Consider the following 13,585-nt stretch of genomic DNA (forward strand, 5'->3'; position numbering starts at 1 on the left):
GTCTTCTGAATAGGTCGCGCAGATCTCAGAAATTGTATACATTGTTCATCTGCTATTTTATCACTAAATTCACTTCTGAGACTTTTTTATGCGAGAAATCAACTATGTAGAGGTGAAATATGGGCCGTTTTATGAAATTGATGGCTAATTGCAAATTTTGTCCGACTGTGTGTCGGAATTCAGTGGCCGGTGCTGCCTGGGTTGCTGCCTCGCCGCTCGGCCTGTCCTCCTTCACAGACCCCGGCTCGCTGTGAGCTAGATGGAGCTCCGTCACGGCCGGCAGCCTGCGGGGCTCCATACCCGCGCAAAGTCACAGTTTCTGGGTTACTGGACTACCAAACGCTGCTGCCCTGACAGAGCTCCAGGGCCTGCAGTAGCTGCTCTCCCTCCCCTCTTCCTGCTAAATGGCCGGTGTGTGTGAGTGAGAGCGTGGTCAGCGAGCTTGTTACGCCCACTTACCACAGGTTCCAATTAATCTTATAATGGATATGTGTGTTGAGTTATTTAAACAAATGATCGGGGAAATAAATCAATGAGAGCTAGTTTGCCTCCTCCTAATGAGACCTCTGAAATTCACAAAAATGCATTAAATTGAAATCGGACAAAAGTGTTAGCTAAGCTTTGTAAGACCTTAGGGTAGCTGTGATACACATGCCGTGACGAAATTCAAAGTGTAAATATACTATAGTTATGCCGAAAGTGTAGCAGCGATCTTTTCCCATAGGATTGAATGGGACACATAGCCTAGCTAGCAGCTCCTCCTAAAGAGACCCCTCAAATTCACAAAAATGCCTTAAATTGAAATTTGGACAAAAGTGTTAGCTTTGTAAGACCTTAGGGTAGCTGTGATATACATGCTGTGACGAAATTCAAACTGTAAATATACAATAGTTATGCCGGCAGCTGGCAGCCGGCCAGCTCCGCGGAGCCCCAAGCCCCGGTAGTCCAGTAACCCAGAAATGGTGACTTTCACTGGGTATGGAGCCCAGGAGGCTGCTGCTTTCTCATCAGACTGTGTGGAGCTCCTGAATTTACCAAATTTGCAATTAGCCATCAATTTTCGTAAAACGGACCATATTTGAGCTTTACATAGTTGATTTCTCGCATAAAAAAGTCTCAGAAGTAAATTTAATAACGAAATAGCAGACAAACAATGTATAACATTGCAGTGTCTGAAATATGAGACCTGCTGTCTCGTCTCCAATGTATGTGTATGTGGTTCACTCAACCAATCAGTGCGCAGCTTATCTAAATATTCATGAGCATACCATATTTGGAAGAAAAGCTCTTCCAAATAGGGCGATATTCACAGGGTAGTTAAGGGCCCATAGAATAGCAATCGGACCATTTTCAGCCCAACCAATGTTACATACCCTCTTAGGAGACCTTAAGGTACAGTGTGAAATACCCTATATAATCATTCTATCACCCCTTTAACATAAACCAAAGTATTGGACATATTTTGATGGAATTTTGACCAGATGATGGCTCTGTATGAAAAGTCAGGGGATCACCAAAATCATTGCAATTCATATTGTGGGGGACATGAAGATGCTACCAAATGCCCTGGCAATTTATTAAATAGTTGTCGTTGTCGAGACTTGGACTAATTCCTCCGGTTCCTAAGCCAAGTCCCTATGGACTGACGGAGCTACTGCTGCCCCCAGTATTTCTAATATCCTGGCTACAGCCCTACTTACAAGGTGTTTGTGATCCGCAAGTGAGCCAAGTGAGGTTAAGGTGTTCTTTTGTAGTCTGTTACATGTGTAATTTGACAAATTCCAAATGTACTTAATGTGTGTTTATGGTGCTCAGTAATAGAGTGAGAGTGATTTTCCTTTTTTACCTCTATGGTTTCAGGCCACATGCAATATTCTGTTGCGACCTTCTGTTTGTTTATAGTACTCACTACTGTACTCAAGATCCCATTGCACCATACATTCTGTTTATGGTACTCAGTAGTAGTGACATAATGAGATTAACTCCTGCTGTAATATGCCTGTATGAACTTTAGAGTTTGGCTGTCTTGTTAGTCTGCCGCTGTATATGAGTGATGAGATATTTGACATAAAGAACTAAATGCGCTGCAGGCTACAGCAGGTACATACTTTAAAAACCTGCAGTAGTGACACCAGATGGATGGATGACTCTATAATCAACTGTGCCTGTGTCAAGGCCCCCTCTACTTGAAGGGTTAAAGTCAGGTCTTGAACACACTGCAAAAAATGTCAACCTTCATAGTTAATTTGAGTCTTAAAAACGTGGAAATTCTTTTAAAATAAAATGACCGCTTCGTCAGTGAAAACTCTGGGGATAAATTCGTATCCTCGTACTTGTTTGGATAAACGTGGGATTTATATATTGAACAACAGCTTGTAAAACAAATGTTTACTTTTTGCAGTGTGCTGCTGTGAACTGCGCGGGGCGGAGAGAGGTTTCCTTTAGAGAGAGAGAGAGAGAGAGAGAGCGAGCGAGCGTGTGTGGATAGCGAGCGAGTAGCGTCAGCTGGTCGAAAAGTGCTGGTTGAGAACAGTGCATGTGTGCGTGTGTTGGGGTGTGTGCAAGTTTGCGTTCATGTGTGTACGTGCGCAAGGAAAGCACCTCGGGGAGAAAAGGGTGCAGACGACTGAACAGTCGAGAGAGAGCATAGAGGGAACGAGTTTTTAGGGAGGGAATCAGTTTGTGTGTGGAGATCCAGACGAAGACAGTCGAAGCGCGCCGAGTGCTGCTCCGCCGTGCGTCCCGGACACGATTCTTGAGCTGCGTGCTGCCCTTTGATTACCGTAAGCACTTAGGTTATTTGTTTGTAGTGTGGAAGGCATATGGTTTAACTCAGTGTCAGACACTCTTCAGCTTAATGCTCATGCACATGGATGCAGAGGAGGTGAGACGCCGTTCAACTTACTTTACCAGCGTTTTTATTGGCAGAGATAATACTTTTTTTTCAGCTGTGGCATGAGATACAAAGTCACTGTAGATATCTTAAAGTCTGTCAGGTAGGTAATATAGCCCATGAAGAGATTGGCATATAAAGGATGCAGAGCATCTGAGAAGATGTTGTTGACTTCATGAGTTATTTTCTAACACTACAACTAGGCTACTCCTCAACACACCAGTGGGTCTACATGTGTGGCATTATTAAGTTGCTCCGTTCTCCATTTAATTCTCTCCGTAGATCTCCTCGTATGACCAGTAAAGCTGAATTACTTCCTTTCTCTACAGGAGGAACCACAAATGTCAGCAAATGTCAAGCGCTTTGGCTTTGCTTTCAGGCTTATTAGCCAAACATACGATCAGCCCCGTTTGCCCTTTTGGCCAGCAGTTTGATAGGTGTGACCACACGCATAAGCCTATGTAAGAACGTGTGAGATATAAAACCGGTCGCAGTGGGGGGGGGAGTGGAATTATCAGCAGCTGAAAGGCTGTGTTTTCAATATGTGTGCAACTGTGCACACACATTTAGACACAGATTCTCAGTCAGCAGAGCAATCTAAAGATAGCAAAGCCCCCGTGGAAACAGTAATTAGTGGGGTGAAAAGAGAGAGAAGAGGGGGAGGAGGACGAGGAGGAGGAGGAAGAGACATTGTTTGAACCATCTGATATCTGTTATATAATGACCTGTACAATGGAGACATGCTGGGTGAGAAAGTGAAGAAAAACCAGCAGAGTCAAGGAGTGATTTGAGCTATTTAGTGAGAGAGATGCAGAGGTGTGTGTGTGTGTGTGTGTGTGTGTGTGTGTGTGTGTGTGTGTGTGTGTGTGTGTTCAGTTTGCCGAACCTTTGTTGGAAGCAGTATCGGTTGCAGCACCTTCCTGAAATTTGTGTGTGGGCTGCAGAAAAATTGATCTTTAACAAGGCATTTTTTCCTTTTGTGGATCATTTGTATTTTTCTTGAATTGAGAGAATGAGCTGGACTTCTCTAAATGTTATTGCAGCTTTCCATGAAATTGGGTGGGCAGATATGTATGAGTTCTTAGAGGGAGCAGTCGACTAGATTTTGATGGGGATCTGGGATTTCCACCAACAGGCGAGAATAGGATTTTCCAGCCAAAACAATAAAGAAAGAAATCTGATTCAAAAATGACATAATGCGGGGCCAAGGTACCCATTTATCCTCATATTCAAGTGGTTGGTTTGGGGTGTTGCTGCAAGTTAGTTAGTTTTAACACTTTTGAAGATAACTTGCATCAATGTCCGTCTATATAACAATGCACAAAATAAATTGATTTGCATGGTCATCCAAGCAACACAAGACTCAATGCAGAAGAGGTTGAAATGGAAATTTGTTGCAGTGTGTATCCTCTTTCCAAACACACACACATGCAAAACTTCCCCCTTGTTCACTCACAGCAGATAATGCTGCACAATGCAGTGGAAAAGCCGAATCCTATTTCGGGTTCCTTCAGAAAGGCTCTCCCCCTCTTCCCCCCTTTTTGCTGTCCCCTTCAGTCTGCAGGTGGTGAGTGGTCATGTGTTGCTAGCTTGGAGAGGGTTTCTTATTTAGTCTTAAGCCCCAGGCTTTGTTTGGGAAGTGACTTGTGTGTGTGTGTGTCGTACACAATGGCTGTGTTTACATTTGGATTTGGTGTGAACATGTTCATCCATGCACGCACATTCATTCGCATATGCAGGCTTTGTTTTCTCTTTAGCAGAGAGAGGGGTGTAGGGTTTTTTTGCCTCGTCTTTAGGCATACCAAATAGATACCATTTTTGGCAAAGTTGTTGCATGGTGTTTAGCACGGATCACAACACTCACTTGGGATGGTTTGTTAATTTTGCAAATTTACTTTTTCGTGAGTTGCCTCATTACTTTTCTCTTTTTTCAATCATTTTTTAATCAGTCAGTTTAGTGATAGGTGCTTTCTTTTCTATGTACAGTATATTTCATACATTGTGTATCCTGTGCTGTGTTCTTCCTTCATGAGCAGGGTGCTGGTAAGACCAGAGGGTGTCATTCCCTACAGAGGGAACACTGAAGGAACACCATGGCCTTAGCGGGATGCCCTGACTACTTCTTGCGTCCCTCAAACTACCAGGTAAATATTTTGGGTGTTGTATGTATGTATGTATGAGTGCTTGTCAGTGTTGGATGGGAACATCTTAATCAAGAAAATGTTACAGCAATTGTACACACTACAGTTTGGTTCATGAGACAGAAAAGCTCATGCAGGGCTGTAGACCCTTCTACTTTGGATATTTTGACTTTCCTTGACATACCAGGAAAAGCTGAGAAAAACTAACTTTAACGATGGCCCCATTTCTTTTGGCTTTGCCAGTTGTGAGCCAGCATACACAATTACATTGCTCCCATTATTAATGTAATTAGTTGCACCTGTGGTTGACAAGTCCAAATGTCTTTGAGTCATATTCCACCTCATCGATAGTCAAAGCAAAATGCCTTGATTATAGAGGTGGTCAATGTCCACGATGGACAAACAACAACAATGGAAAAGTAATAGTATTGTAATCAGTGATGGCAGGAAGTCACGCAAACCTTAACTGCTTTGATAATAGAATCATTGTGAGTATGTTTTGTACTAAAGTTAACTAACTTAAAGGGATCATTTATGTGTGAGGCTTAATACAGTGCCTTGGATGACCAGGTAGAAAAATGGAATAAAACTAAGTTGAATAAACATGATTTATGTGAAAAACAATAGTTTGTTTATAATATCGTTCTGAACTTTTATTTCAATAAAATTCAACTTGGATCCTTTTTAAAGTTGCTTCTTAATATTGTTAATTATTGATCAAAGTTGTGGGGTGGGGGGGACATAGTATTTAAAAAAAAGATCTGCCCAACTTTCATCTGTGTTGTTAGTAGATAGTGCTGTCTTTGTGCATGCTAATGCTAAAGCATATGCTGTCTTTGCCAAGTAATCAATTAAATGTGATTAGGATTGATATCTTGGCTCAAATGTTGGTACATTTATTTTACAGCATTTTTATATTGTCCATAAAAACCTCTGCATTGAGTCAAATTGACACCTGTGAACTCGGCTGTGGGGCAAAGTTTGCTATTTTCCTGCATAATTCGAAAGCTACGTAAGTTAGCTGTTAGCTAACTGCTCGTGTATTTGCTGCGTTAAACTTCGTTCTTGCATTGTCGCCGTTTTTCTCTCATTTCAGAAATGAAGTTGGTGAGTAAAATGTTATCATAATGAATAATAATTATGTAAATATCTACAAAAGTAAGATCCACGTTAAAAATAGAAGTAAGCACTAGAATCTGAAAACACCTTTATTGGCATACCACCTTTACGGTGTATGTTTCAGCAAACAGATGTCTGTTCATGTATTTAGCAGACACTAAGCTAAATTAGCATTTATTTTGAATAGGTTTTTTGGATTGTTGCTTGGCCACCAGGGGAGCGTAAGTCCAATATTCTCTCTCCTTTAGCTCTGTCTCCTAAGACAAAATATGTGTTTTTGTAGCTGCTAAATGCTCCTCTGTGTTTACAAGCTAATTGCTAACTTTTCACTGTTCATGTTACACATATTATTTCATTAATATAAAAATACTGATTATTGCAGCTTTACATTTGGAATTATCTTTTTATCTTTAGGTTAGAAAAGGGTTTATGTTTGGGTTATGAGTTAGGGAAATACTGTAGTTAGGGGAACGTCCTAACACATATAGTTGTACAAACCTCTATGTGTGTATCAACATTTGTACAGTGGCTCTGTGAGTCTACTTGCTTCACAGTAAATGACTCTTAGCCTAGTTGGGTGAAATATGGCATATATGCAGCACAACAGACCCACTTCCACTGTCCAACTCTTGCAGAATGTGCCCTTTGTTTCTTAGCTCGGATTTTCTCCTCTCTAACCCTCCAGTAACCTAAAGAATTTGGCTAAAGAGCATCGTGGAGGTCTATAAATAGAGCGCTAAACAAACAACAATAACAAGCCGTGGGCTTTGTTGTGTGACAGGCCTGAAAGCATGGGATTGATGGCATGACGTCTTACTGGGACGGATGGGACGATAGAGGTGACGTAGCCACTATTCCTCTTAGTGGAGGTACATAAATGCACCTCCCTGCTAACCCAAACCGTGGGACCGCTGAGCCCCTGTTGAGCTGACATGAAGTTGGATTGGGTCACGTTAGCTTCCAGGAAAGGGTTTTGCACCAGTAAGACTGCAGTGAATAGTGAATTGAATCCCCCATAGAAAACAACATTCCTCCTCTCTGCATCTAGAAAAAAACTGAGTTTCATAGTTAGAGGGAGAGAAGTGGGTTACAACATTGCTCTGTGTGTGTTTTTATGTAAAGCTTGCCCGTTGACGTGACACAGCATGGCACACACACATATGCCCCATGGAGTCTCTCTGCAGGCAGTCACTGTAGGTTTAGTGTGTATAGATAAGGACCAAATGAGCCCTCTTTTCTACATACTTACATAACGCCAGGCATGTTTGGGAATCTGGGCTTCGTTCCAGGCCTGTCTCCAAAGTGTATGCGTCTGTCTCTTAGTGAGAACTTTGGATCAATGCCAGAGATGACTCTGAGGAAGCAGTTCTCTTTTTTCCCTCCCATCTCCTTATATATGAGTGTGTATTTGTTCATGTGCATACACATGAACTGCAGAGCACTGAGAAACCACAGTGCATACACTCGAAGCTCAGCTGAGTTATGACTTTAACCAGTCGGAAGAGCAGAAAGAATGAAGCGTTCAACAGATCCTCCCCTGAACGTCACTATTTATGCAAACAGTCCCGAACGTGTCTGTTCTGTCTGAGAACATGGATTACAGTTTATTCCTATCTTTATGTTTTGAGAGCTCAGATGTTAGCAGCTGTACGCAGTGGTCACCACGGCAATGGGCACGCTCAGTCTCGCACTTTCGAGGAAGCGTAGCAATTGATTCTCTGAAAGTATGTTGAAATGCCTAGATGTTAATGCTGGGGGCTATAGAGTGACAGTGGAGTGACAGCGGTGACGTTTGTAGAAGTTCTACGGACTCCAAGAACCATAACATTGGTTGAAATAAATGAAAACCACAGGAAATGACTCTTTAATTTCAGTAGGACAGAGAATCAAAGCAAGCAGTCCTCCAGAAGAAAGGAACAAGCGGGAGGAGACAACATTGTTCAAAGCCAGCAACCTTGAACAAGATTTCTTCACACAACCTCTGACAACCGTTTGACACTGTTCATTGACCTGTTAAAGTGCTCCTATTGTGCTTTTTGGCTTTCCCCTTTCCTTTATTGTGTTATATATAGATTTTGTGTGCATGTTATAGGTTTACAAAGTGAAAAAGCCCAAAGTCCACCCCAAAGGATTACCATCTTCCAGAGAAAACACTGTTCACAAACTGCTCCAAATAGCTCTGTTGTAGTCCAGCCTTTACTTCTGTGACATAATGTTCAATTATAATGCTCGCCTAGCTGCTTGCGTAGCACACCCTCATACTCTGCTTCTGACTGGGTAGTAGTCCTTAGGTACGGCGCGTGTGCAACTCCCAACAAAGATGGAACAGAAGTGTGATGCCTCACTCTGTAGCTAAAACAGAGCTCAACACACAGGGTGAAAAGAGGAGCTGCAGCAAGGTGCAGTACAACAAATATATATGGTGTTTTCTGAAAATTAAACCATGTAAAACTATTCTGATATAACCTCTAAATACAATTATGAACCTTAAAATGAGCATAATATGAGCACTTTAAGTTTTTTTTTTTTTTTTTTTTTAAAGAAATCTCATTTGGAAGGAACTCCAACATGGTTTAGCACAGACTGTAGTCAATCCACCAGCATATTGCATCTGAAAAGTATGTCTAATAAGGCTATTTCTGTAAATCTTGCCAAAGATGCAAAAACAACCAATTAGTCCTTCAAGAAAACCAGTAGTGCTGGGTTTGGGTTTTGTCAACTAGCTATAATTTTACGTTGGTCAATTGGTCCACAACTTTATTCCACACTGAAATATCTTAACAAACAATATCTTAACATAAAGTAGATGGATTGCCATACAATTTTAGTTCAAGACATTCTTATCCCGCTCAGGATGAATCCTACTAATTTTGGTCAGCTCGTAACTTTTCATCTAGCACCATCATCAGGTCAAAATGTCCAATACTTTTATGGCTAGATACCTGCAAAACTAATGACATTCCCATCAGCCTCAGTTGTAGTTTGTGTTTAGCACAAATTAGCAAAAGTTAGCATGCTAACTTAAGATATTGAACATGGTACACAAACATCAGCATGTTAGCATTGTCCTTGTGAATATGTTTGCATGCTGACATCAGCATTTAGCTCAAAAGCACCTCTGTGCCCAAGTGCAGCCTCACAGATTTGCTAGCAAGGCTGCAGACTCAAACTTGTTCACCTTTTAACAACAGGCACTTTATTGCACACCATAGAAGCCACATCAACATGGCCTGCACACTATCTATACAGATCAGCTAGTGCTGCTGAGGAGGGGGAGGGGGGATTTGCCTTGGGTTTACTTGTAGCTATATATTAACACCGCTGCTAGTGATATCTGTTACTAGATCTAGGACACTGTCCTGCCCCCAACTCCATGCAGTGGACACAATTACACTCTTATGTCCAGGAAAAGGTAATCCCAAACCAGTGCTGAAAGAAGAATTACGGACACAGATCGTATGGCTGTAATGTTTACCAACAACAACATTTCTCTCTTAAACTCTTGATTTGTCCTTAAGTTTCCTAACATTTAAAAAACAATGACATACATATTCTCTATGTGCCACTCCCAACTCTTCATTGTGGCTATAAGATTCTTACACCTTAATTTATTTATTTAGTTAAGATTATGTACATTTAGTAGAAGTGTGTCTGTGCATCATTGTATCCACATTTCCCCATAATACAGCCTGACATATCTGGTATCTTAGAGGAATAGTAAAACACGTAAGACTTTCGCTTACTTAAGAGTTAGATGACAAGATCTATTCCACTCTCTCGTCTGCCGTATTAGGCTACAACCAGCAGCTGGTTAGCTTAGCTTCACACAAAGACTGGAAACCGTGAATAAACACAGCTAGTCTGGCTCTTTCCTAAGGTAACAAAATCCCCCTACCAACAGCTTTCTAAGATATTTTAACTCTTTATATCTAATTTGTTTTATCTGTACAAAAACTGAAATGTAAAAACGTCAATTCACAGTTTTATGGGGCTTTATGTACCACTATTTCCTATATCCTAGCTTCATTTAGTTACTGCTTTTAGCCAAGAAATAATCCGGCACATAATTTACAGATGTAACAAATAGTAAGTTATCTCTATCATTTAAATTGGTGAGCTTTAAAGGTGCTGGTTGCCACACTTTCTACCTTTGAACATTGTCAAACTAGCTATTTCTCCATTTCCAGTCTGTGTGCTAAGCTAAGTAGCTTTTTTTTCAATTTACATGGTTTGTCCATGCAACATCAGTTTGTAAAGATGGACCTACCTGTGGATCCAGCAGAGTTTAAGAGGTAAATGTGAGGTTATCTCGTCTGGAGTAATGCTCATTGTTGTTTGCATGTTTGCTTGTTTTTTACTTTATGAACTCCAGGCAATGTCTGAGAAATGTGGTTCTAAAATAGTCCAGGGTTTTCCCTTTCACACATGTAGGACTCAACAAGAGATTGTCTGTGTCAGACACATTCTCACTTACTGGAAAAACGTTTGGTTTGGTTTAGACCTGGCTTGGCGCTGGGTAGAGTGTGCAGCTGACAGGACATGATGCGGATTACACCACGCTTTCATAATTTGGTCATAAAAAAACCAAGTCTCTTGTTCCTTCAATTTGTCTGACAATGTCAGTATCGGCTCTTACCAACAGAAGTTCCTGAATCTCGTTGTCTCTTCAGTTGACATTTTCTTCTTCTTCACCCTGATGTTTGATTTCTTCTGGTTCTGCATGAGCCGCATGAAACACCATCAACATGCCCATTCTTTTGCTGTGAACTCTCACATTTTGGACTTAATCAGAGATAACACAGAGTTTGTGCTATGGAGCTGGCAGCTAAATACCATTTATTGTCTAGTCCAACTGATTCGGACATTTGTGTTCTCACATACAGCTCCGCCGGGTAATGTCCAGATAATTTTAGGTTTGCAGTGCATGTGTGAAAAGGGCTTGTCTTTCATATGATGAGTAAGATATCAGAGGGAGTTTAGTGAGCAAGTTGTTGTAGCTCTAGCTGAAGCCTGCAGACTTTGTTTTGTCAGTACACAGGCCCTGTAGCCAAGTTGCCTTCCTTGGAAAGCTTTTGGCTTCTCAGAGCTATAAATCTTACTCTGGGCATTTATGGATGTTTCTGAAGCACTGAGGGGAGCTGCGAGTGTGTGTGCGTGCATGAATGCACAACTGGACCCCTGGCCACGAGCAGTTCCTGGAAGCAATGCTTTCCTCGTTCTGCTTTTTCCTGGAAAAGGGAAGATTGACAATTTGTTTGGCCTTCTACCCTCCATTTCTGCTCTGCAGCTATCCTGCCTTGAGGCTGCTTCAAATTAGACAATATGTGAGGAGCTTGGCAGTGTGTGCGTGCATCTCCAGACGTGTGAACTTGTATAAGTGTGAGCTGGTATGTTTTCTGGTATCTACTTTTTTTCTGATACGCACAAATCAGTATCTCATGTGAGTTTCCATTTGTGAGTTTAAGACTAGTGTGCGCGTGTGTGTGTGTGTGTGTGTGTGTGTGTGTGAGAGAGAGAGAGAGAGAGAGAGCGAGAGAGAGTGTCACAGTGCCACAGGATCAAAGTGTCACAGGTCTCTGAACTTAGGGCTTGATGTTCCTAGAAAGCAGAGGCATGAACCCACCCTTTGTCGGACCCTTTGAACTCTGAAAATAAGTTGTCTTAGAAGAAAATAAGTTGTCTTACCCTTCACTGAAATATTCGACATGTCAAACCCACTGCATGGTTTGTACCGCAATAAAATCTTTATTTTTTCTGCCTTTTTTGACAGGAGAGCATGGACCGCACTTCCTCTCGCAGGCCTGAGGAGCTGATTGTTCCAGGCTTTCAGCGCTCAGCCAATCAAAATGTCCCACATCACCATGGTAACTCTCCTCTCCTCATCCAACCTATGTTAAATCTATACAGAGATGAAAATCAGAAACTATGAAATATTGTCATATTCCCCATTCTCTCTCTATCTACTCGTAATGTTGTAAAAGATGGATGACAGTTACTTCCATATTTCCCTTTTTCATACCTTTCTTCATGGGATCTCTCCAGAGCCAAAACACATTTGCGGTTCCACTGAATGTTCTTCCTGTGTTCCTAGAAATCCCCATCTTATTCGCTATCGCCAACTCCATCTAGGACATTGTCTCCCTTCATCACTGCAGGCTCTGCTCTCCAGATGGAGAGGTTATAGTCAAGTGTTAAAGTGCCTCCCCCACTTTTTTTAGCACTGCTCAGCACTTTTCTACAACCCCCCCTCCACACACACACACACACACACACACACACACACACACACTAGCGCGCGCATTAGCCTGCTCCTAAAATATTCCTAGAAATCCCTTCAGCCATTGTGGAAAATCTTGGGAATCCTTTTTGGAAAGCGGCCAACTTGTGAAGAGCAGAGAATGTGAATTATCTCTCCCCAACCTTTTTTCTTATCCTTCACTTGGCTTGGTGGTTAAGTGGATTGTCTGCTCTGTGAGAGTATTAACTAAGACTTCACATGAACAGGGGCGAGTGGATGGTGTGTGTGTATATATAGGGCTATAGGTCACCCAGTGCAGGGCAGAGGGGAGTTTATGGTACATAGGCCATATGTCTGTGGGGCAGGGGGTGGATATAGTAGAAGGTATGCTGGTTCATACTCACTGTGGTTACATTACAGGCTGTGACACCACAGACGACCCCAGAGTGATAAGAGGGGGCTTTCTCTGCCTTTTTAACAACTGGAAAAACTTTTGCACTAATAATACTCCTGCTTTCCTTAACTACACATAAAAAGTATAGATTGCAGCAATTAACTTAAAGGTGTTATTTACGACATTCAGAGTCTGGGCTGGGTTTGCCTGCACATGGTGCTCACCTTTGACGTTGCAAGAGGGTGTGCGTTATGCTTCTGCTACGACTTCATCCAGCCACCATGGGTAATAATGGCCATTGGACCACCGCTCTCCCGTGCACTCCCGGCCTGGGCCAGAGCAACGGAGATTAGCTAGCCAGTGGGACCCGAACACGAAGAGACGGAGGGGGGGGGGGGGCGGCAACAGTTTCAAGGGGAGGGACTTGCATACACTAACATGCACGTGCACCCAGCCCACCTACCAAAACAAAGAACAGAGAAGTTCAGATTAACACACAGAGTGAGTGTGACTTCATTCTCTTCTCCAGACGCTATTACTCCACAGAATTTACTATGTCCTTTTCTGCAAAAGAAAGTGTACTGTAGGTTTGTGTACAGTGATCCAAATTTCCATCTACAGTATGTGGATCACATGCATCAGCATCAGGGAAACAAGCACTCCTTTTACAGATTAGTTAATGTTCAAAGAGCAGACGCCAGTAAAATAAGATGAAGATTGGTTCTGAATAAATAAATAAATAGATGAGATGTTTAACTGATCTGAATTTCCTATGCTAAAGGCCATCATATAAAGTTACA

At 41.9% G+C, this 13,585-nt stretch overlaps 1 protein-coding gene across 2 annotated transcripts in view; it reads left to right on the forward strand.

Annotated features, from left to right (window-relative positions):
• The first annotated feature begins 2,476 nt into the window (after positions 1–2,476).
• The window catches only part of LOC144528784 (growth factor receptor-bound protein 10-like), a 41,071-nt gene continuing 29,962 nt past the window's right edge, over positions 2,477–13,585 (forward strand). The window contains exons 1-3 of one of the 2 annotated variants that reach the window (XM_078267610.1): positions 2,477–2,783; positions 4,930–5,037; positions 11,924–12,017. In XM_078267610.1, coding sequence (XP_078123736.1) covers positions 4,987–5,037; positions 11,924–12,017 — 145 coding nt within the window. In that variant the 5' untranslated portion in view covers positions 2,477–2,783; positions 4,930–4,986. Of the gene's footprint in view, positions 2,784–2,816; positions 2,885–4,929; positions 5,038–11,923; positions 12,018–13,585 lie in introns of those variants that run through there. The other variant, XM_078267611.1, reaches the window with a different exon arrangement.

This window comes from Sander vitreus, chromosome 14 (assembly GCF_031162955.1).
Source record: "Sander vitreus isolate 19-12246 chromosome 14, sanVit1, whole genome shotgun sequence".
Taxonomy (NCBI): Eukaryota; Metazoa; Chordata; class Actinopteri; order Perciformes; family Percidae; genus Sander; species Sander vitreus.